The sequence below is a fragment of the Eulemur rufifrons genome, chromosome 7 (assembly GCF_041146395.1).
Source record: "Eulemur rufifrons isolate Redbay chromosome 7, OSU_ERuf_1, whole genome shotgun sequence".
In the NCBI taxonomy this organism is placed as follows: domain Eukaryota; kingdom Metazoa; phylum Chordata; class Mammalia; order Primates; family Lemuridae; genus Eulemur; species Eulemur rufifrons.
In genome coordinates, this window is record NC_090989.1 from 255,370,229 (window position 1) to 255,394,513 (window position 24,285).

At 51.5% G+C, this 24,285-nt stretch overlaps 1 protein-coding gene across 1 annotated transcript; it reads right to left on the reverse strand.

The window, feature by feature from the left end:
* Positions 1-1,398: 1,398 nt before the first annotated feature.
* CORO2A (coronin 2A) lies at positions 1,399-23,941 on the reverse strand. Its single transcript, XM_069476616.1, has 11 exons — positions 23,741-23,941; positions 10,920-11,036; positions 8,417-8,566; positions 7,032-7,211; positions 6,201-6,317; positions 5,290-5,394; positions 4,471-4,567; positions 3,621-3,733; positions 3,231-3,321; positions 2,038-2,312; positions 1,399-1,638 (listed from the first exon to the last, which is right to left on the reverse strand). Exons 1-11 carry the CDS (start codon positions 23,939-23,941, stop codon positions 1,507-1,509), a joined length of 1,578 nt encoding a protein of 525 aa, XP_069332717.1. The 3' UTR covers positions 1,399-1,506.
* Positions 23,942-24,285: the final 344 nt, after the last annotated feature.

Here is a 24,285-nt window from a genome sequence, read left to right on the forward strand (position 1 = left end):
GAGATTCTACTATACAGCTTGGGTTGAAACCCACCAGGCTAAGTGGCCTCCTGCAGTCCCCGTCTCAGCTCCAGAATCACCCCATGCGATGGAGAAAACTTATCATCTGCCCCTCCTCGGTAAGGAGGGACGAATGTCACTTCTAATCATTCCCAGTCTCTTGCTGGGCTGTTGTATTGACTATTGAACTTTATTGCAGGGCTCAGAATGCAGATTCATTAAGGAGGGATGGAGAAAAACGTTTGGACCAGAAGGGAACTTCAGGGCCACCTGTTCCTTCTTACCTAGTGTTGTCATCCCTCTCCAGAAGCCCCCCCCAGGTAGGTGGCCACATGCTTTGCTGGCATGCCTCCAGTGCTGGGGACTCCTACCTCCTGCGGGGCGCGTCTGCTAACCCAGGCTGAAATCTGCCTACATAGTCCTGCAGGAGGCGGGCTGTGTACTTGAGGGCTTTGGTAGTGGCAGTCAGCAGTCACTGACACAGGTCCCACACAGCTCTGAAGTCTGCATGCCCATATAAGGGGCAGCGTCTACCCACATCTGGCTGATTCTGGTTGGGGAGGATGCTCTTGACTTCCTGTCTTTGTTCTAGAATTTGGCTGAATCCCCAGTCTAGCTCTTTGCCAGTATCTGTGAGTTTCTGCAGCAAAACCAGTTTGTCACCCACCCCACAGGTAGTTTTCCTCAGGTCAAGGTCTCAGGTAGCAGATCCTGTAGAGAGCAGTTTTTTTCAGGGTCCCCTTGTTCAGATGGAGAGATTGAGACCAGAGAGGAAAGGAATTGCAAGAGTGCCCGAGCAAGGCGGGCATAGCAAAGCCAGACCAATGGGTTCCTGCTCTGTGGGCTGAGAGCTGCATCGGACCCAAACAGCAGACACAGACCCAGGAGACCAGGACCTCAGCCCAGCCTTGCCATGAAACAAATCTCACTTGCCTCTTTCTGGGCCTCAGTTTCCCCACCTGTAAAATGAGGGAGTTGGTCCAGGTCACTGGTTTTCAAACTTCTAAACATTTTTTAGTAGCAGAATTATGTAATATCCCACAGCAGCCCAACATGTAAAATGGATGGAAGGGGAGCTGTCTGGTTGGAACAGGGCCGGGGGTGGGGAGACACAGCCTTCCTGCCTAGTCTTCCCCCAAATCTATGGGCCACAGTTTGAAGGTCACAGGCAGGTTGATCTCCTAGGTCCTTCCAGCTCTAACTGTCTACAATGTTCTTCCCCTTGAGAAATTGTAGCTCATCGTGGACCCTGAACACAGAATTAAACAGAAGGCAAGTTATCATCTAAAAACAAAGTCAATTCAGAAACTGTTGTTGCAAGAAGGCAAATAGAAAAACGGCACCACGTCCCGCTGGAATCTCTTTCAACGACTGAGAGTCTTGTTTTCTGGTAAAAAAAAAAAATGTAGAAATAGTGGTTGTTCTTGGGGGACTTGTGGTTTGGTTCTGGACCTCCCCACGGAGCCAAGTGGTGTCCCTGAGGGCGAGGAGGGCAGAGGTCTCTGTTCAGAACTGCTCGAAGCGCATCCGCAAGTTTTTGATCTCCAGTTCCATCTGTTTAGCCTGGACCTCTCTCTGGGTCACTAGCTCCCGCAACCTTCGGATCTCCTCCTGTTGCCGGTAGAACATCTGCAGCAGCTGGGAAAGCAGAGATCAGAGGGCAAGATCACGGGGGTGTCCTAGGACACGATGGGGCAGGATCTCGCTCTGTCACCCGGGCTGGAGTGCAATGGCATTATCATAGCTCACAGCAACCTCAAACTCCTAGGCTCAAGCAATCCTCTTGACTCAGCCTCCCAAGTAGCTGGGAATACAGGTGGGAGCCACCATGCCCAGCTGATTTTTTTTTTTGTAGACACGGGGTCTTGATATTGCCCAGGCTCTGTTTGTTGAATGAATTAACAAAGCGAGTTAAGCGATTAGGCCAGGCCACACCTGGTTATTCCCACCCACACTTTCTCCCTCCCTCCTTCTCATCCCTGATCCACACCCTGCCCAGCTGTCCCCTGTGAAGGCCCACCCCACCCTCGTTCACACCTCATTCTCTGTCTTTGGTGGGGGGCATTCGAAAATGTCAAAGCCGTTTGTGAGCCAGGATTTCTTCTCCTCCAGCCTGCGTTCTGCTGCCCACCTTGGAGCCTTCTCCTCCAGCAGGGAGGGAGGCCTCCAGCCATCTTCTGCAGCCAGCTTTGCTGTCTGGCCCAAGGGCTGGGGCGAGGCTGGGGCCACGGAGTTGAAGACGGGTCTCTCTGGAGGCAGTGGCCGGGGGCTCAGCAGCTCAGAGCCCGGCCTAAGGGACACCAGGACTGGCCCTGGGAGGGAAGCAAAGAGCTGTGTGAGGACTGCGAACCCACGAGCAGATGGGGATGGGGCGGCACCCACACAGGCAGGCATGCAGAGCCGCACAGAGAGCCATGCAGAGCCAAGTGGACACACACAACAGGTGTAGGAGAAACAGCCACATGCAGACAGGCACCAACCCATAGACTGGGGCACTCAAATACAAACACCCACGTGTGCAACTGTCTAGGTGGAGCTCAGCGCGTAGGAACAGCACGGTGCATGCGCAGGAGCTGCCCGCAAGCACTTCGGCTCGCACGTGAAGCCGCGTCTTTCCTTTGTAAGGACAGTCCCACCCACACTGCATTCTCCATCTACCGAGTTCATTAGTTCTCCAGCACCCCGGGGAAGCAGGGAAGGCTGGCATTCCAGATGCTGATGAGGAAACTGAGGCCCATGGAGGCGTAGACCTATCTGGGACCTGACACTGGTCTTCTGCCCCCCAGGGAGAGGCTCTTCCAGGCCACCAAGGAGGCCCCTCAGCCACTGGGCTGGAGAGCAGAGGGAGCAGCTGGGGTGGGGGTGGAGCACATGTCACCCTTCTGCTGGCCCTGAACCACTGGGGACGGAGTTGCTGCCTAGGGGGCCTCTTGGGTTGGGGACGGGCAGGGGGAGTCTGGCTGAGACAGTCCAGGCGCCCCGCTCAGCCCCGCAGTGTAAAGAAGTTTTCCATGAGGCAAAGTCTGTTGCGTTGGGGGGAGTTTTCTGAGCCACTCGGGTCAAGCCCCCTGCCTTCCTGGACCCCTATGTGACCACCCTCGCCGCTGGGGACTGACTGTCAAGGGCCCGGCCTCTGAGAATAAGCCAAACCCCTCTCAGCTACCTGGAGCCACTGAGCACCCCGGGGTTCCTGCCACATTTGCCCGAGGCCCTTTCTCCCCCGTCCTCACCTCTGTTCATCCCGTTCAGCCACTCCTGGGCTGTCAGGGAGGGCTGGGCCGCTGCGGTTGGCGGGTAGATGTCCTCTTGGTAGGATTCCGACTGCCGGAGAAGTCCAGAGGTGAGGGGGTGGTAGGGCAGGCTGCCCAGATGGGGAGGGCCCTTAGAGCCAGGGGTCTAGGCTCTCCCCACTCCCTGCTGAATTGGGGAAACCAAGGCCCAGAGAGCGAAGGGACTTGCCCAACGTCACACAGCAGCTCAGGAGCAGACACAGGGGCGAGACACAGGACTCCTGAAGCCCAGGAATATGGGCTCCAGGCTCTGGCACCCTGACACCCCTGTGTCTGTCTTCTCCAGGACGGGTTCCTGCCTCCCTCCCAGATGGCCCGTACCACCCTTACCCGCCGGGGCACGATCATGGATACGGGCTCGATGAGGCTTTTCGTTGTGATCAGCTTGTAGAAGCGGAAGATCTCACAGGAGGACACGTCGAGGCCTCTCTTTGGCATCACACCTGCAGGCAGACAGCCAAGGAGGGCCAAGAGGTTCTGGCTAGGCTGGGGCCACAGGAACCCACGTGAGGGCCAAGGCCAGGCTGCACACCTGGCTGTGAACAGAGACTGCCCCTCCCACCATCCTTCCCTCAACAAACAAATCATGAACAGCGACCTGCACCAGGCTGGGCCCCATGCTGGGGAAACGGAGTCAAAATAATTGAACTCTGTCTCCACCTTCGAGGGTTTAAATTATTTCAGTGGACTTTTATAGGCAGTTTGCTCTGCCCAATCTCCACCCCCACCGCCCCTGTGACCCAAATGCTCCTAACATAGCCACACCAGTTCTCTTCTGAGTAGTTAGCAGGGCTTATCGTTCTCCAGCCCTTTACTTTTAATCTAGCTGTGTCTTTATGTTTAAAGTGGGTTTCCCATAGATAACACGTAGTTGAGTTTTTAATCCCCAAAAGGAAGTGGGATTGCTTCCTGTAGGTCAACCCCTTCTGCCTCCCTGCTATTGTAACCTTGACCTAGAGCACTTCCTCCTCTCCCTGTGCTATGCTCCAGCTTATTCTTTCAGCTTCTCAAACGTCACCACCTCTGGGAAGCCCTCCCTGACTTCCTCCTTTGTGTGGCTGCATTCCTCAGGTAGCCCCAAGTCAAAGTGCTGCCATGTCATCTCCCCTCCTGCTGACTCATCCCTGTCTCCCCAGCACTGAAGCCCTGACCCCACGTCGCCTAGGTGTCCCTCACTCACCCATCCCCTTCTGTGGGTTATAGGAGCGGTACTCCGTCAGGTAGCTCAGGTAAGGCTTGTCGGCGCTCACCTCGTAGTAGCGGATGTTGCCATCTCCCTGAGGAGGAGGAGGGTGAGATTTGGAGATGCAGAGTGACCGTGACCCGGAGGGCCCCACTGCCAGCTAGCAGAGCCTGGCTGCCACAGCGTGAACGGCCGGCAACCCCGTCTCACACAAGGAAACACCAGGGGACTTGGCAAGGCAGGAAACGGGGTCCTCATTTGGATGCTCAGTCCCCGCAACCATGACCCAAAGCCCACCCTCGTTCCTCCAAGGCAGAAGCTCTGGGAAGAGAGGCCCCAGTGCCACTCCCATCAAGGTCAAAACGGGGGTGTCCTTGGAGTCCATCGAGTGGGTTGTACCCGTGGGGTACATTCCTGGTTGTCATAACGACGTGGGTAGAGCAGGGAGAGATGCTGTTCTGGCATCTGTGGGTAGGGCCCAGGGATGCCAAATATGGGATAGACGTGTTCTGCCCCAAGTTCAACAAACACCCGCACTGAGAAACACTAGTGGCTCCTCCTCATCTGGACGCAGAGCTGGGGAGGGAGCTCAGGGGTCCAGCCAAAGCCCTGGCCCCAGGTGCTCCTAGGGAGCCGGGAGGTGGGACGGGGTGCTCTCCCACAGGGGAAGCGTGGCCGGTGACTCCTGCCTGTCTCTGCCCTGCGCTCCCCACAGCCCCAGCCTGCCATCTGGGCCACCAGTGGGGCTAGGCTAGGGCTATTTCTGCCTCCTGTCTCAGGGGTCCTGGTGGAACATCCCTGCCGTGCCATGCTGACCTTCCCCACCACGTAGAGCATGTTGGTGTCTGCGTCGTAGAAGGGAAACAGCACACCTGAGGAGCCGTCCAGGTCCTCCTCTGTGAGAGGCACAGAGAGGTCGTCCTGCAAGGAAAGGGGAGACCAGGAAGGCCTGGGGGTCACTCCTGGGGTCCTTGGCGGTGCTCTCTGAGATAAGAATTCCTGCCTGGATGCGGTGGGCATGTGTATGTGTGCGTGTGAAGGAGAGAAAGTCTGACCTTGTCTAGATGTGTTGGGGGGAGACGTCCCTGGTTCTTGAGGTCCAATGTGTGGGCTACGCTCTGGTGGAGATGACATTTTAAAGGCACTAAAATGCCCCCCACCTATTTGGTTAGCTTTCTGCCCCTAATAATCACTTTTGACACACCTGATCTTACTCCACTCCTCCACCATCTGTTTTTTAACATTCAATTTAATAGATGAAGAGGGAGATCCAGAGACGGGGAGTGATTTGTCTGGTCTTTGAAACTTCTGCCAAGTGCTCCTTCAAAACAATACTGTGTGGCCTGCTCCCCGCCCTCCGCTGCCCACAGCAAGCTCCTCCTACCCGTACCCGTTAGTATCTCATCCCCAGCCTCTGCTCCGCTGTCCCCTCCGCCCAGAAGGCCATTTCCTTCTCCCTTGCTCTAGGCCTGGTCCCAGATTCAGCCCCTCCCCTCCCCTAGCCCAAGGCCCCACCCGGGCCCTGACCCTTCTCCCTTGTTGCATGGCAAGATGTGCAAGGTCTACACTCGCCAGACGCGTGGCTGGCATCCCATCCCAGGGTCCCCAGCACCTGGCAGACTACGCTAAGCATGTGAGAAGCGAACGGGTGGATGAATGAATGCATGCGTGAATGAATGAAGCCAGCTGTCAGCTGTGGGGTGGGGGCGGCTGCGTGTGAGGCTCACCTGGTCCCACAGGGCTATCTGCCGGTTGTTCCAGCGGGATGTGCCTGTGGACAGCAGCTTCTTCAGGTTCCCCAGAAACAGCACCTTGTTGGCCCGGTGCCCCTTGTAGCTGGCCTCCTGGAGGGGCATGTGCAGCAGGTGTTGGAGAGACGGAACTCCCAGGTGGCAGCTGGGGTTTCTGGCCTCCCTGCCTTGCTCACGCTGCTGCCCCACCTGGTAGGCCTCCCTTTCTCACCCCAACTCTGCCTGCAGAACGCTCCCAGGGACATCACTTCCAGGAAGCCCTCCTGGGTCCCTCCCATCCACATGGAGTCTCTCCCCACCATTTTTGTCGAGTTATTTTTCTGAGCAAGAACAGAGGCAAACCTCTGCCCTGCTCCATGCTCATGCTGGAAGAACGTTGAGCACCCACCATCGGCGAGGCATGAGGCTGGGCAGACACTGTCACCTGGGTTGCCTTAATCTTTGCGAGGAGGGAGTAATGGCCCATTGTTGCAGATGAGAAAACAGAGGCTCCGAGCAGAAAGTGCTTGCCTAAGGCTACACAGTGGACAAATGGTGGTACCCTCAGTCCTCCTCAGCGACAGAGCTGAGGCACACTGACAGGTCCTAGCTCTCAATGTGGGTAAGTCACTTCATCTCTCTTTGGCCTCAGTTTTGTCATCTAAAAAATGGAGATGACACATCCTACCTCCCAGCAGCACCACGAGGACAGGTGGGGATGCTACCTGTGAGGGCCTGGCCCAGATGCTGACAGCGTGACTGTGCTGTTCTCGGAAGCCTCCCCAGCCCCACTGCCCCTTGCTCCACTGCCCCCAAGCCAGTGCTGACCTGGAGGACGGTCCCTGCTCGGGGGTCGAGAATCCGAATCTTGCGGTCTTTACAGGTGGTGGCCAGCAGGCTGCCGTTGGTGTTGAAGGACATGGAGAGGATCACGTCTTGGTGACAGGTAATTGTCCTCACGGGGCTTACAATGACAGACTCCTTTGTGTCCAGGTTCCAGATCATCACCTGTATGGCAGGGAGCCAGCTCTCAGCACAGTGGCCACCCCCCGCTCCTGGTGCCCACAGTCACACACTGGCTGGGCCACCGTGAAACACGGTATCCCCGGGAGGGAAGCGCAGCTGGCAGCCTGGCCAAGAAGCCTCAGGTGGGAGGATGGATCTGCCAGCTGAAGCTGTACGTGGCAGGAGGGGAAAGCCCAGAGTCAGGCTGTCTAGCAGTGAAAGGAAAACACTACCTGCCTTTAAGCAACAAAACATCCATGCTGGGAGGACCCCAGGGAACCAGCTAATCCAGGGGTTTTCAAACAATTGTCAGCAGCAGTTTCCACTTCACACAGATAAACAGGACTGCCATGTTCAGCTGCACAGGCTGTGCACTGCACAACTCCAGGGTAATCCATTTCTAGAGCCTACAATGCCAATAGCACCCCCTGGAGTTAGGTATAGAACAACTGGTATAAACACATGCAGTGGCGCTGCAGAAACACTCTCCATAAACAGATAAAAAGCACTTCTAATCAGAAAGGGGAGGAAGTCCCTTTTATCCATCACAGAGGGCCCTGAGGTGCCTCTGTAAACCCCTGTAGAATCAGCAGGAGCCGAAAAGCCATAGCAATGGTTCCACTAATCCTATTTGTGTACAGGTTGGGAAATTGAGGCCCAGAGAAGACAAGGGATTGTCCCAGGTCATACTGCAGGTCAGAGACTGAGTCAGACTAGAATCTAGGCTCCCGTACCATGAGTCCCAATCCACAGGGCCCACAGCCTGCCTGCTCTGTGGGCAGCTCAATAGTGTCCCCCCAAACTCACACCCACCTGTGACCATATTTGGAAATAAGGTCTTTGCAGATGAAATTAGATCTTTGCAGTTAAAATGAGATCATCATGGACTAGGGTGAGCCCTATATCCTATGACAGGTGTCCTCGCTGGGAGAGGAGAGGACACGCAGACACACAGGGAGAAGGCCACATGAAGACAGTAGAGACTGGAGTGATACAGCTCTAAGCCAGGACGCCTGGAGCCACCGGGAGCTCGAAGAGGTGTGGCAGGATTGTGCCCTAGAGCCTTTGGAGGGAGCTGGCCCTGCCAACACCTTGATTTTAGATTTCTGGCTTCTAGAACTGCGAGAGAATAAATTTCTGTCTTCTTAAGCTCCCCAGCCTGCAGTAATTTGTTAGGGCAGCCCCAGAAAGAGAACACGCGGACTCACCTTGTAGTCGTAGCCGCAGCTGAAGAGGATGTTGGCAGCCGTGGGGTGCCACTCCACCAGGCCCACCCTGCGCGCGTGGCCCACCAGCTCCTTCCTACAGGCTGTGAGGTTCTTCGTCAGCAGTTGCTTGGGGATGCTCCAGATCTTAACCTGGCAGGGGACATGGCCCGGGGGACTGTTAGGCAGGGGCACCTTGGCACCTTCTCCACCCTAAGCCACAGATGGGACAGGGCCTTTGCCAGAGTCCTCCACCCTGAGCAGGGGCTGGCCCTGACCAGAGATGAGCCCAGGCCTTCCAATCTGCCCTTGGGGAATCTCTGCCAGCGTGACAGCCTAAGGTGGTGGGCAGGTGGGTGGGCTGCAGGCCTGTCTTCCAGCCTAGAGCATCCCCCACAGTAGGGTGGCCTACCCCTCCTTGTCCCAAAGGCCCAGCGTGGAGCCTCAAAGGCCAGGATGAAGGGTTTGTACTGCATCCTCAGGGCACTAGGGAGCAGCACCGTCTCTAGAGCAGGGCAGGGCAGGGCAGGGCAGGGCAGGGCCAAGCTTCCTGCTTTGGAGGGGCACCCTAGATGGCCTGGAAGAGGAAAGACTAAAGTCCAGGAGGCCGGGCGGGATGGGGGCATAGTCCTGTTTTTCATGGTGGGGCCTGAGAGGAAGGGCTGGGGCTTCCTTCCCAGGTACTCTGAGGATGGAAGGCGCTGCCACGGTAGAGAGTAAGCTCCCCGTCATGGAGGCATACAAGTGGAGGTAAAGGATGATGCTACGGAGGGGCACAGAGCCCAGGATGGTGCTGACTTGATGTTCCTTATTGTCCTGCAGGGTTCTCTGGCTCCTGCAGTGATCATATGTACTGTTTCTCTTAGAGGTATACAGGTTTTTCAGGTAGACGACTTTGCTTTCAATTCAGCAAATATTTATTTCCTGGTCTTCTTGGATTTAAAACCAGGAAACCAACCCCACGAGCATAGTGCCAGGCTCCAGATGGAGCGGTGCGTGAGGGCTGCCACTGCACAGAACTGGGCCCTGGGCGGAGAACACGCTCCGGGCAGGTATGTGTGGGCGGTCAGGTACCCCAACACGGAAGCAGGGAAGACTGTCCACGCCCCAGGGCTAGAGGGTCAACCCTGCTCTGCAGGTCCTGGGAGCAGGGAGGAAGGGCTGAGCGCTTCACAGGAACGAATTTACTCCATGAATTTGTTTTGGGTGCGGCGGGCTGCGGGCAGAAAAGGCACTGCCACTCCCAGCAATCGCAGCTGTGTCCACTCCCCCTTGCCCTGCGGCATCTTTAATACAGACCTTGAAGGGAGCTTTCAAAGCAGGCCTGAAAGGGCAGGTATTACAAAAGTGGGGACAGTGTCAGATATATAACATCCTGCCAAAGGCCCCACACTCACTGGGGACAGGGCCTGACGGCCCCTTTGGTGAAATCCCCTCGGCAGACACTCCTTTATTTCCTCAGCATATGGAAACTGACACAAGTGCCCTTAGAATCCTCTGCTTTCCTTTCCTGATGAACTGGTCGGTTGATCCAACAGTGAGGGTTCTGCAATGCATTCTATTTCCCTTTTTTGCCTTGGCTGTCAGGCAGCTCTGAGCTACACTAGGTGCTCAGCTGCTGCAACCCTCCACAGCTGACGTTTCTAGTATTTCCTCACTTCTTCCATCTGTGGCTGCTGCTCTTTACGGAAGTGGCATAGCTCAGTGGAAAGAGAATGGGCTCTGAATCAGACAGTCTGAAGCCGGGCTCTGCCTCCCATAACTGTAACCTTGGGCAAATTGTTGCAAGTCTCTGATGCTCGGCTTCTCTTGTGGGATTGCTGGGAAAACTGAGTGAAATGATAAGTGTGATGACATTCGGGGACACAGTGGGCTCACAAGAAATGGTAATTTTGACCTTTATTCTTAATTTAATCATCTGTGTTTTTTTGTTTTAAGCCATACCCAGCATGTTTTAGAAGTTGGTACAAAATGAATTAACACTAAACATTGTGGGGACGGAGACTATGACCCTGTACAGGACAGAAGCTCAAAAAATTTAGTGGGACTGAAACTTTTGGGATGGTTCTCATGTCCTTGTTCATATATGGCTCTCACTTTCATTCTTTTAAAGCTCACTTCCTCACTATCTGTGAGATTAAGTGGAGCGAAGTTTTCTGACCACAATAAAAATGCCCCTCATAGCACTTTATGGTTCCCCCAAAGGATGGGTTTTCCCACTGGAGTGTGAATTTCACAGGCTCTTCATTAGACAGGTGGGAGCTATTATGCCCATTTTATGGGTGGGGAAGCTGAGGCCCACAGAGAGGAGAGGTGGTGCCCTAAGTCCCACAGTGCCCAGAACTAACTAATGTGACCTGCCTTCCTCAAGATAACGCCTCCCCACACAGTGACCTCCGCGATGAAAGAGTTGGGGCACCAGAGCTGGGAACAGGCACCCGTCCACCCTGCCCTGCTCCAGTCCCTCTGCTCAGGAAAGGGAAGCACCTCGTGGGCTGTCACTCACTGTGGCATCTTCAGAACAGGAGGCGATCTCAAAATCATCAAAAGGGTTCCACTTGACATCTAAGACGTTCCCTCTGTGCCCGCAGACCTTTGGGTAGTGGGGGTCCAACTTTCCCGTCTGTAAAACAGAGCCCGGGAGGGTTGGGGAGAAGGCTAATTCGACTTTAGCATCTGGACACTCAGTCAGTAAGCAATCAGTGAGCAAACAGGAAAACGTGCGGAACAGAACTGGGCGTGACTCTAGGCCTTAACATTCACCCCCTGTGTGATCCTGGGGCAGGTATTTCACTGCTCTGAGCCCCAGGGTCCTCCTTGCTAAAGTGGAGGCAATCATAGGTATTTTATAGGTTGGTATGAGGATCACCGCGACTGAAGGGTGGACAAGGTCAGGCACAGTGTCTCACACATGGTAAATGTTCAATAAAAGGGCATTTCCGGCCAGGTGTGGTGGCTCATGCCTGTTAACCTTTGAGACAGAGCAAGAAAAGCGAGGGCATTTCCCTTTATACACTGCTGGTGGGAGTGCAAAATGGCGCAACGTCTTTAGAAAATAGTCTGGCAGTTTCTCAAAAGGTTAAACACAGAGTTACCATATGATCCAGTAATTCCACTCCTAGGTTTATCCCCAAGTAAAATGAAAACAGGCCGGGCGTGGTGGCTCACGTCTGTAATTCTGGCACTCTGGGAGGCTGAGGCAGGATTGCTTGAGCCCAGGAGTTTGAGACCAGCCTGAGCAAGAGTGAGCCCCCATCTTGACAAAAAAAATTAGAAAAATTAGCCGGGCGCAGTGGTGCATGCCTGTAATCCCAGCTACTCAAGAGGCTGAGGCAGGAGGGTCACTTGAGCCCAGGCGTTTGAGGTTGCAGTGAGCTATGATGACACCACTGCATTCTAGCCTAGGTGATAGAGTGAGACCCTGTCTCAAAAAAAAAAAAGAAAAGAAAAGAAGGCCGGGCACGGTGGCTCACGCCTGTAATCCTAGCACTCTGGGCTAGGCTGATGCCACGGCACTCTAGCCTGGGCAACAAAGCGAGACTCTGTCTCAAAAAAAAAAAAAAGAAAAGAAAAATGAAAACATAGGTCTACAAAAAACTTATTCATCAATGTTCACAACAGCATTATTCATAAGACCAAAAAGTGGAAACAACCCAAATGCCCATCAGGTGATAAACGGATATACAAAATGTAGTATATTCATACAATGGATTATCATTCAGCCAATAAAAGGAATGAAGTACCAACACATGCTACAGCTGGATCAACCTCAAAAACATTATACTAAGTGAAAGAAGTCAGACATAAACGGCCACATATTGTATGATTCCACGTGAAGTACTAGATGTGGTTTCATTGCTTGAGCAAGTTAACACATGCCCTGGTACCAGGTATGTAGAACCCTAACTAATGCATATGAAAAATCCAGGACAGGTAAATTCATGGAGACAGAAAGTAGATTAGGGATGCGTAGGGCTGAGAAGAGCAGGGGGTGGGGTGGGGGAGAGCACCTGCTACTGGGTGTGGGGTTTCTTTTTGGAGGGGTAAAATTATTTTGAAATCAAGTAGGGCTGACAGTTGCACAATCCTGGGAATATATTAAGATCCGCTGAACTGTACACTTTAACATGGTGAATTTTACGGTATGTGAATTACATCCTAATTAAAAATATAGGGCGTTTTCTCTCACTTTCCCCCCATCCTACTGAGAATCCTGTACAGGTGCTGGGAGGGGCATACAGGTCCTGCAGCCTATGCCAGGCAGCCCTGAAGCTATTTCTAACTCCACCAACAGACCTGGATTTCCAAGTTCAGTTACAGAAATTTGGACTGGCATGACCAATCTACTCATTTTGCACATCACACAGCACGGACCTGGCTGATCAGGGACCGGCCCCCAGGCCCTCGGCCTGCCATCACCTGCACCCATCATCTGGTCTCAAGTTCTTGAGCCCACCCACCAGAATGCTCCCCTGATCGTTTTTTTTTTTTTTTTTTTATATAAGTGAAAGAGACAGCCGAGAAGAAAACTGGCCAACATCTATCCATTCAGCAAATATTCACGAGGTCCCCAGGGAACAGGCACTGTCTCAGGGGCTGGATGCAAGATGAACACACAGCACAGTCCTTGACTTTGCAGAATCAATAGTCTCAGGATTTTTTACAAAGGAACTTTCAAGAACAGGGTAGACTCAGGGAACACCCAGCCTCCTCTCCTTCCCTCACCTCCCCAACTCTGCGAGGCCACTGCACTTTTACGTGACACCCCTGTGACCATGCCTAATCATAACTGAGCAAAGACGCAGTGGTGGTCCCTAAGCTTGCTTAATACTCTGAAAAGCAGGCAGCCGCCACGGGAATGGACGCAGGGCTTTCTGGTCACCTCTGGCAAACCAGGAAATGCAGACACCCCGAGCCCCTGGTTTCTGGGGGTTTATGCGTGCATTTTAGCAGCTCTGCAAACAGGAGGGGGTCCTGGGCTCCCCTCTGGAAGTAGTCTGCTCACTCCTGCTCTCTCCCCTCAGGAAAAAGCTGTTAGACACATTAGACGCCTCACCTTGGAATGCTATTAACGATGTTATTTAACAAATTCAAACAACAATAGTAGATTAGAGGAAAGTACTGTTGCAATATTAAACTTACCGAGGTTGATAATATACTGTGGTTACGTAAGAGAATATTCGTATTTTTAGGAAACATTGAAGTATTTAGGGATAATGGGCTAAGTTGTATCTAACTTACCCTCAAATGGTTCAGGAAAAATCATACACACACCTACACATTCAGAGGAGAAAGAGAGAGAGAGAGAGGGAACAAGAAAGGAAAGAATGTGGACTTGCGTCATTTGTTGATGATATGAGAGGAGGTAGGTGACAGTTCCATGTCTTTCAAATGGTCGGTCTCCTCCACAGCTGAAAGAAATGGGGCCCTGGACGAGGAGAGGTGCATCTCCCTGCCCCCTGTCCCAGCAGGGCAGGACCTGGAGCCAGGGCCTGGGAGGGAGGACACTGCACCTACGGGCCATGGCTCTGGTCCCCATGGGACCATCGCTCCAGCCACTGACCTTGCCTGGCCTCCAGGACGTTCTATACACTCTTTGCACCAGGAGCTTTTGAAAATTAAAATCAGAGCACGTTGTGCACCTGCTCAAATTTTGCAAGCCTCTTTTTCTTCATCTGTAAAATGTAAATCATCATCTCTTCCTTGCAGGGCTGTTGTGAGGGCTAAATGAGATATTATGCATGAAGAGCCCAAGAGTGAGGTGCTACAGTATCGCTCAATAACCGTAGCTATTGTTACTATATGTGTACATATGGGGGTGTACACACACATATATTTGTCTATCAAAACAGAAAAAACTGGAAGGAAATGCATCAAAATGTTAATTGTGGTTATATTTAGGGGGTTGGATAAATGGGTGGTTTTTGTCGACTTCTTTGTCTTTTTTTTAGCTATGCAAATTCTGTGATTAAAAAAAGGCGTTTAGAAACAAAACCAAAGATTTTCTCAAAAGAAGGGTCCTTCCAGGATTAGACAAAAATTACTTATAAAATGGCAGAGCTTAAAAGCTCTGAGGCCAGGAGTGACAGCTGAGGTCTCCTAGCCTGTCCCGAGGCAGGCATCACCGATGGATCCCAGCACCCTCTCACCGACCCCAGGCCTCTGGCCACTCCAGTGTGACACCCCGGTGGTGACTTACTATGTCTGAGGGAGCGCCAGCCCTCTCTGTGAGCCAGTGTCCGCCCCTTCCTGCACACAGCTTTTCCCTTCTCTGGGCTCATTCCTGGGTCAAAGGGCACGAGCAGTCTCTGGCCCCAGACTGCCTTTATCTCTACCCTCTGGCGCAGGGCCATGCCCCAGTTCCTGCGGGTTTCTCAGGAGGAGCTGACTGCCAGGAGGCAGCCAGCCCAGGACCCAGCACCCTGCCTCACCTGCCCTGGGGAGCCACGGACTCAGGGAAGGTGCCTCGGGGCCAGCTCCCCTCTCGGCCCTGTCCAAGCAGAGGTCCCAGCCCTAGACAGCTTCTCTTCCTTCTCAGTGGACAAGGGACAACTGCCCCCCAGACCCCCTGCCCCAGGCCGGCACACTGCTCTCATCTGGAAGGGTTCTATGCTGAGGACCACAGCATTGGCAGACAGCAGCCAGTCTGGTGGGCTATTAACAGAGCTGCTAAAAGCCTGTCAGGGACGTTTATCATCGGGAGACCTTTCCACCTTTCTGCCCATTAGGCCTGCACTCAGCCAGGGCCAGGCCTCTGATTTATGGGGAATACAAGCTCTAAATCAGGGGACACACACCTGCTCCCCTCGCAGACTCAGAGAACCCTGGCTTGGGCTGCTCAGCCTGGAGAGGCACAAATTCCAAGTCCCCAGGGGGCTGCCTGGGGCAGATGGAGTACACGGGGACAGTAGGACCCTCAGGGCAGAGCCAGGCGGGTGGGGGCTGGGATGGGAGAGGCTGTGAGGCCACTGTCACCAGCCTCAGCACTCCAGCGCTGTTCCTACAACAGTCACAGTCATGGCCTCAGATGAGCCTCCCAGGAGCCCAGGGTGGAGGCTGGGAGGCAGGGATGGCGGGACGGGCAGAGGTGGGTACACGGCGTGGAAGAGAAGCGGGCAGGCTGACTCTGGCTTCCAGGGGTGGAATCTCTCCCACACCCCTTACTACTGTGCAGTCTCGGGCAAGTGACCTCAGTTCTCTATGCCTCAGTTTCCCCGTCTACGGAATGGCAACAGTAGCGGGACTCATTCACAGGGTGGCTGTGAAGATTAACCGAGTGAACACGTGGAAAGCACTTGAGACAGGGCCTGGCACAGGGTAAGAGCTCAGCAGACGAGCCAGCATAAGTGCATCACAGCTAGTCACAATTACCCAGTGTTCACTGTCGCTCGGGATGTTCAGGGGCCAGGGGACACACTCAGTGGCAGGCCACACTGTTCTGCTGGGGCACTCCCATCGCTTCCTACAAAGCTGACGGACAGCTGCTCCAGGGGTGCCCTCAGCGAGCAAACTGACGGCTTCATTGTATTCCAGCTGGGCAACTCCAGCAGCGCATCGGCCCCGTTCCCACAGCTATAAGAAACGGGTTTTTAACTGTTTTTCTTTAGGAACCATGATTTAGGGAGTTGTCTATGTGCCAGGCCTGGTGCTAGGTGCTTTGCTCATATTACTTGATTCTCCTCCCAACCACCCTAGGAAGTGGTAGGAGAATCCCCATTTACAAGTGCAGAGGCTGGGCATCGGAGGGGCTGCCAATCACGTACTAAGGATGACGGAGCCAGTCCATGGCAGCGCCAGGAGAACAGGGAATGTTTCCTCCCACGGCCTGCTCTGCCTCTTGCTGTTACCATCAGCATCACACAGGCCTTTCATCAAGGACCTTCTATGTGCCAGACCGCATGTGGCATGCAGGTGGTGGCAGGGTTGTGGTACTCACAGTTCTGCCCTACAGGAGCCACCTGCCTTTGGGAGGAGGTAGGATATAATGTACTTAGGACTCAGAGAGAGAGGCACACAAAGGGCCTGGGGGATGAGTCAGAGAAGGCTTCCTGGAGGAGGAGGCCTTTGAATCGGGCCTTAAATAGAGGGAGACTTTGACTAGGCCAGGTGGAGGGGAGGCATTTCTTATCAGAAAGGAGGGGGCACAGGTAGTTTTAAGTGGGGAGGATGCTGAAGCAGCCAGTGGGGAAAGTAGGCTGGAGGACTGGAGGGGAGAGGAGGCAGGGCAAGAGGGGTGAGGCTGCGGGCATGGAGCCCACTTACCCTGCCCAGGGCTCAGGGCTGGACCCTACGGAGAGATGGGCAAATGGACAGATGAGCCATGTCCTAACTGTGGGGGGTGAGATATGGGGGCCGGGGGCTGCCCAGAGGAGGCGGGGTGGGCAGACGGAGAGATGAGCAGAGTGCTGCTCGATCCTGGGAATGCACAGGCTTCCCAAATGCACAGCACATTCCCATAAAGATTTAGTGCAGACTGCCATTCATCACTCCTCCCCTTGTGAGTACACAGATGGACACGTGGAGGGTTTACTATAGATCCAACACCTACCGCTGAAAGTGGTGAATCACAGAGGCTACCTGGTAACAGCACTTGGTCACCTCTGGGGATGGGGAGCTCACTTTCTCTCAAGGTGGTTTATTCTACTTTCAGGCCTTGTTAATTCCGAGGAAATACTTCTTACTTCGAGCCCAGCGTGGCCTCCCTGTGGCCCCTCTCACTCTACTTACTCCCTGCTTCTGGTCCCAGCTCTGTCCTTTGGGGACCCACAGACAGGGTCCGTCCCTCTTGCCTTTGTGACCCAGGGTGAGGGGTTGCAGGGAGGCTGGAAGTGAGTTTCACAGCCTGGGCCTGCAGCCTTGGCCACCCAGGGCTGTGCTCAGGGAACAAAGGCAGCAGGGGGGAGGTGGGGAGGAAGCTGGACAGGGGCCCAGCTTGCAGCAGAGTAGGGGGGGGTGGGGGGTGGGGGGGGGAAGAAGAAGGTGGACTTTGCAGTGAGGTGGGAGGGCCCCTGGCCCCTCTGTCCTGCGTCAGCTCCTTGGATATTTGAAGGCAGAGGACCCATTCCTTTAGTGTCTTCTTTCCAGGTTGAACGAACCCCTAGAATTGGAAGAGACTCCCAGAAAACCAGACTAGCCCACACCCTGCATTTCTAGAAGGGGAATTTGTGCGGCGGGAACAGGCATGTGCTATGGAAGGCCCTGAGGTTCAAAACATGTCGGCTAGCCCGGCAATGGGGGATTTGACGAGGAAGGTGGGACTTTATCTGCACGCAGTGGGGAGTCCTGGGAGGTGTCTGAGCAGGGGAATGATGTGGCCAGACACGAGCCTGAGAAGGGCCAGTCTGGCCTTTAGGAGCACAGCAGTGAGGCGCCCCCCGACTTTCCCTGGCCTCCACTTTCCCTGGCCACCTGGAGGCCGCAGTGCCCATTCAGCCTCTCAGGCCCACACCCCCTCTGGCCTGGTCCTCTCCCAGCCATGTTCCAGGGCCACCCCCAGGGGCCCTGCCTGCCCTTGCCTTCACTCCTCCCCTCCCTCCCCACCTCACTGCAAAGTCCACCCTCTTCTCCCCACCCCACCCCCGGGTGGCTCTGCTGCAAGCTGGGCCCCTGTCCAGCTTCCTCCCCACCTCCCTCTGCTGCCTTTGTTCCCTGAGCACAGCCCTGGGTGGCCAAGGCTGCAGGCCCAGGCTGTGAAACTCACCTCCAGCCTCCCTCCAACCAGCTCACCCTGGGTCACAAAGGCAAGAGGGACGGACCCTGACTGTGGTGTCACTCCCTTTGGAACACCTGACACTCCTCCACAGCCTGGCCCCTCGGAGACTAACTTCCTGGACTCTGTGGGAAGGCCAGACACCGTCCAACCCCAATGCCGTTTACACACTTCATTAAGCAATTAGCTAGCTCACCCCTTCCTTCCTTCACACCCCTCACACCCGGCTCCTTCCCTGACACCTCTCTGTGCCTGGCAGCGTAATCCCCAGTAACCAACAAGAAGCTGATGCAAATCAGAGCCAAACCCCAAGAGCAAGGCCCCAAGGCCACATCCGGGTCTGGGCTCCCATTCGGGTCCTCACCCTGCTGCTCCAGGTCCTTTGGGAAGTCAGCTCCCCGAGCCTCAGTAGCCCCGTCCGTACAGTGGGGCAATACTTCCTACAAAAGGGGCTAATGTTCCTAAGGCATCCGCACGTGATAAAGGGCGCCCGCAGGCCTGTCTGCACAGGTAAGCAGGATGGCGCAATGCCAGCAGGTGTGTCCATTCCCTGCGCTCAGCCTCTCACACCTGTGCCGTAATACGGGATGTGGTTACTTAAGAAACATTTCAACCAAATGCAATCCGTGGGCCTTGAGTCAAACAAACCACACACACAGGCACGTACGAGGCAACCAGGAATTTTTAACATGAATTGGAAATCAGAGGACACAAGGAGCTGTTATTAATGTTGTGACTCTGATACAGTGGTTATGTCAGAAAAGGTCCCTGTTTTTTAGAATTGTACACTGAAGTGTGGGGAAGTAAAATAACAAAATGTCCAGAATTTGTTTTAAACTACTTTAGGGCAGGCCAGGTGTGGTAGCTCATGCCTGTAATCCCAGCACTTTGGGAGGCTGAGGCGGGAGGATTGCTTGAGCCCAGGAGTTGCAGACCAGCCTGAGCAACATAGTGAGACCTCATCTCTACTAAAAATTAAAAAATTAGCTGGGCATGGTGGCATGCACCTGCAGTCCCACCTACTCGGGAGGCTGAGGCCAGAAGATTGCTTGACCCCAGGAGTTCCAGGCTGCGGTGAGCTATGATCAAGCCACTGAACTCCAGCCTGGGTAACAGGGTAAGACCTTGTCTCAAAAAATAAAAAAAAACAAAAAAAGAAAGAAAGAAAAAAAAAAAAAAAAGAAAATACTTTAGGGACAAGAAGGGATGAATGACGCAAGAGGGCAAATTCTTGATAATTATAGAATCTGAGTATAGAAGAGTTCACTACATTGTTTTCATGTACTTTTGTGTCTGAGATTTTTTTTCATAATTATAAAACTGAACCAGATTAGAGCCTTACTACTGAAAATGTAGTTTGCAAACCAGAAACTTCAACATCACCAGAAACTGGGAGTAGGGAAGTCACACTTAGCAAAATAAAAATGCAGGATGCCCAGTTAAATTCAAATTTCAGATGAACAACAAATAATTTTTTAGCATAAGTAGTTCCTATGCAATATTTTACTTACACTAAAAAATTATTCATAAAAAGAATTTGACAGTTTCTTATAACATGCAACCATCTCATGACCCAGCAATTGCACTCCTGGGCATTTATGCCAGAGAAATGGAGACTTATGTTCACCCAAAAACCTGTGCACAAATGTTTAGAGCAGCTTTAATCATAATGGCCCCAAACGCAAAACAACCCAATGCCTCTCACAGGGTGAATGGTTACACAAACTGTGGTGCATCTATATGACAGAACACCGCTCAGCAATGGAAAAGAACACACTATCGCTACACGCAACAACCCGGATGAAGCTCCAGAGAATTATGTTGAATGAGAAAAGTCAAGCCCGAAAGGTTACATACTGTACGATTCCATTTATACAACATTCCTTAAATGGCGAAAGTATAGAAACAGACAGGAGATTAGTGGTTGTTCGGGGTTAAGGAGGGAGTGGGGGTGGAGGGAAGTGACTGTATCGATGTCAATATCCTGGCTGTGATACCGCACTACAGTCCTGTAAGCTGTCGCTGTCAGGGGAAACCGGGTAACGGGTAAATGGGTGCACAGAATCTTGCTGTATTATTTCTGACAACTGTTTGTGAATCTACCATTATCTCAAACAGTTTAATTAAAAAGAAAAAAGCAAACAAAGTATTTGTTGTTTATCTGAAATTCAAATTTAACTGGGCATCCTGTATTTTATCTGACAGCTCTGGGGGCTCGTTGGAAATGCACATTCTCTAGCCACACTTCAGAACTACTGAATCAGAATCTGCGTTGTAACATGGAAGTAACGATAAAGTGAGAGAAGCTCTGATTAGTGCCTCCCGGCTCCTGTTGTGCCTGGATGCCTAGGAGTCTGTGATGGTAGCAATTAACATGTATCTTTGAGCTATTGATAGTATTACAAAAAGGATCAAACAGTGCAAGACTCCAGTGCCTTCCCACTGGACTCAGAATAGAGCCCGGACTCTTGCCTTGGCTTAGACCTTCACAGTCCTATCCCTACTCCTCAATCTGACCTTACCTCCCACCACTCTTGCCCATGTGACCATGCACAAACATGTCCAAACCATTCCTGCCTCAGGGCCTTTGCACTCAGTTTGTGCTGCTGGAACACGCTCCCTGTAGAGTTTCAAGTGGCTTTCTGTTCAAAGGTCACCTTCCCAGAAAAGCCTTCCTAGATGGACCTGTCTAAACTAGGTCCCCTCTCCCCACCCAGGTCTCACTCCATCACATCAAACCAATTTATTTCCTTTATATCAGTCATTAGTAGCTATTTATACTGAGTTCTTCACGTGAGTTAGAAACTGGGACAGCTCTGACCATTTAAGTAATAAATGTCAGAAAAACCAATTATTAATTGTTGAATTAATGAAGAATGCAGTTGGTTTGGTGGACAGAATCTCTTATAAACACCCAGAGCTTGAAAGAAATAAGTAGCCAAGCGAGCCATCTCTAGGGGTCCTTCCGGTTATTAATAATAATATAATAATTATAATATGAACTTCAAGTCTTTCTATAAATCCCATTTTGCACTAGTCCCTCTCTAGAATACAGTTCACACGTCTCACGCCAGCATTCAAGGCCCTTCTTACCTGGCCCCAGTACACCTCCCCAGGGTACTTCCCTTCCTCTCCTTCACAGGTTGTTCATTTGCTCTCTGCAGGGCTCTCTGAATGTTCCAGAACAGTCCCACCTCCCTGCCTTTGCTTGGGCCATTCCCTTTGCCATTGCTATTGCCATTGCTATTTATTTGGATGAACAACCATTAGGTAATTTGCTGTGGATGAAAATTTATGAGCACCAATTATACATCCACAATGTAATATATGGGTAAACAAAGTACTGATTCTCTCTCCCCCCATTCCAAGTACATTAGGAGGTACTAGCAGAAGAACACAAATGACTCTAATTCAAAGTAGTCAGAATGTCGTATCCTAAGGAAAAAAATATGTTGTGGAATATGTCCTAAGAAAGGAGAATGCTTCTCAGGAGACTAGGGACCTGAGAATTCAAAAAACGGAGAATGCTGTGGAAATTTGGGGGAGGAAAAAAAAGTGTCTATCTGTGCATATAGTACATATTTCTATTACTTAGGTCATCTTTAATATTAGTCTTTCAATAATGCTCTATAATTTTCTCCTTCTAAGTGTTGCTTCTTTATTTCTAGGTATCCAATCTGCTTTTACTCTTTGCAAGTGTTTAAGTATATTTTCTAAATGTTCCTGGTATGTAAAATGCAATTCATTTTTGGATTCTGATTTTTGCATCCAGCTACCTTCCAAACACTCTTATTTTTCTAATAATTTGACTACAAGTTCTTTTGGGTTTCTATGTAGACAATCATATATGTAAATAATAGCAGTTTTTTTCTTCCTTTTCCATCCTAACCCCTTTAACTTATTTTTCTAGTCTTACTGTGCAGGCCATGGCTTTTCAATCTTATGCCTGATTTTAAAGGGATGCTTCCAATATTTCTCCTTTATGAATGATGTTTGCACTATTTAACAAAGAAACCAAAGTTAATAGTCATGGGACAAACTGACATTGCATGTCCTATGATATAATGACCTAAGAAGTGTAGACTACCACTCATGTAATATTCTTGCCAAAAATACATAAATGAGTCTGATCATGAGGAAATAATTTGATAAATCCAAATTTAGAAAGATTCTACAAAACAACTGGCTTTTACTCCTTAAAAATGTTAAAGTTATATTTTTAAAGGAATTTTCCCATATTGTCAACATTTTCAAATTTATCAGCATACAATTGCTCATCATAGTGACATGAGATTTTAAAGCTCTGCGGCTATACTGTCTTTCTTGTTCCTGATGTCATTTGTCCCTTCTCTCTTTTATGCTTGACCAGTCTCTCCAGGGCCTTGTCTATCAGTCTTTTCTAAGACCAACTTTTGGCTTTTTTGATCTTTTCTAGTGTATCTCTATATCCTTTTTCATTGATTTCTGCTTTTTATTATCTCCTTCCTCAAACTTTATTTGGATTTACTCTGTTCTTTTTGTAACTCCTTTGGTTAAATATTTAGCCACTAGTTTTCAGCCTTTCTTCTATTCTAATATAAGCATAGTGCTGTACATTTCCCTTGAAGTACTACTTTCCCATAAATTCTGGATGTGTTTCATTATCATTTACTTTCAAGTATTAATATTTTTAAATTTCTATTTTGATTTCATCTTTGGCTGATCGGTTATTTAGAAATATGTTTTAAAATTTCCAAATGGATGGGAATTTAACTGATCTTTTGTTATTAATTTCTAACTCAATTGCATTGTGATCAGAAAGACTGATCTATGAGATTCTAATCTATATTTATGATTTTAACTTCGAAAGTCCTTTGGGGGGTCTAAGATTGCTATTTGTTGTTACAACTGACTCTTACTCATGGCTGTGTACACGCTTGGTGATCTTTGTGGATTCACACTTCCCTGACCCTAATCTGTGGGCATCCCGTCTACACTGCGCATGCTTTCCTCTGGAGAGGCTTCATACCTGCTTCTGCTGTGAACCAGGGGCACTGCCAACCCAGGGTCCGCCCCTTCAGGGTTGATACCCTGAAAAGATCTGCTGTTAGGTTGATCTATATGAAACTGTCGCTTTTTGAGGGCCAAAAACCATACTGACAATTGTATATGGTCCAACCTATACTCTAACGTTTGCCCCAGGACAGTCCTGTTCTCCTGTTTGCTTACTGCTTACCTCTTCTGGCTAGTTTTGGCTCAATATCCCTTTCCCCCTTTTTTTGGTAGGGGAGGTGGCTTTGGAAATTTCCCCAATTTCCTATGAGCCCAGCAAAGCATTAGAAATTACATTTTACTCAGGAGTGAATTTGCAGAATTATTTTGCAGAGAGGAGTGGAGGTGCTAGGAGTAGCTAGGTCAACCTCTAGAGGCTAAAATCCCAGGTTAGGTATATTTTTCCCAGGTAGGAAACCAAAGCGCAAAGAAGTGGAAATGACTTACCCAAGGTCACACAGCCAGTAATCGGCAGGGCTGGACTTGATCACACAGGGCATTAGAAACTCAGGGCCTTTATATTTTCTGTCTGTCCTGTGCTGTCTCCAGAGAGCTGTTTGGGCCTGGGGGTGACCAGGTGTCCTTACCTGGTGCAGGGGGATGACGAGGAAGGCCCCCCCGCCAGCGCACTCAGTCACGACTGCAATGAAGTGGGGGTTCACGGCACAGAAGTGATTGTCGTGAACGCTGCGGGTGATGGGCACTGAGTCGTAGCAGTTCTCCTTGCTGGCTGGTTTGCCAAAGACGTGGCGGAACTTGGAGCTCCGGTACTGGGGGTGCCATGACATCTGCGGGCGACAAGCAGGACACAAGGAGAGAGGCTCACTGCCCTGATCTTGAGACTCACGGAGATCCCACCTTGAGAGCACAGAAGAGGGCTCGAGCAGGACAGCCGTCAGCTCCACGTGGGCAGTGGCATGCATGAAGGGCGACCGAGGGCACAGCTGTAATTGTGGTCATTTCTATAGACCCAGTGAGATCAGGTGGGATGGTGCGTAAATACCACTGACCTGTTTGCCGATGTTTTAAGGCTTTTCATCCCTTCGAGTGTGAACACAAAAAGGCAGAAAAACCATAGAGAGAACTCAGCACATTCCCTACACCTCCGCTGCCCCCCCGACCAAAGCATCTC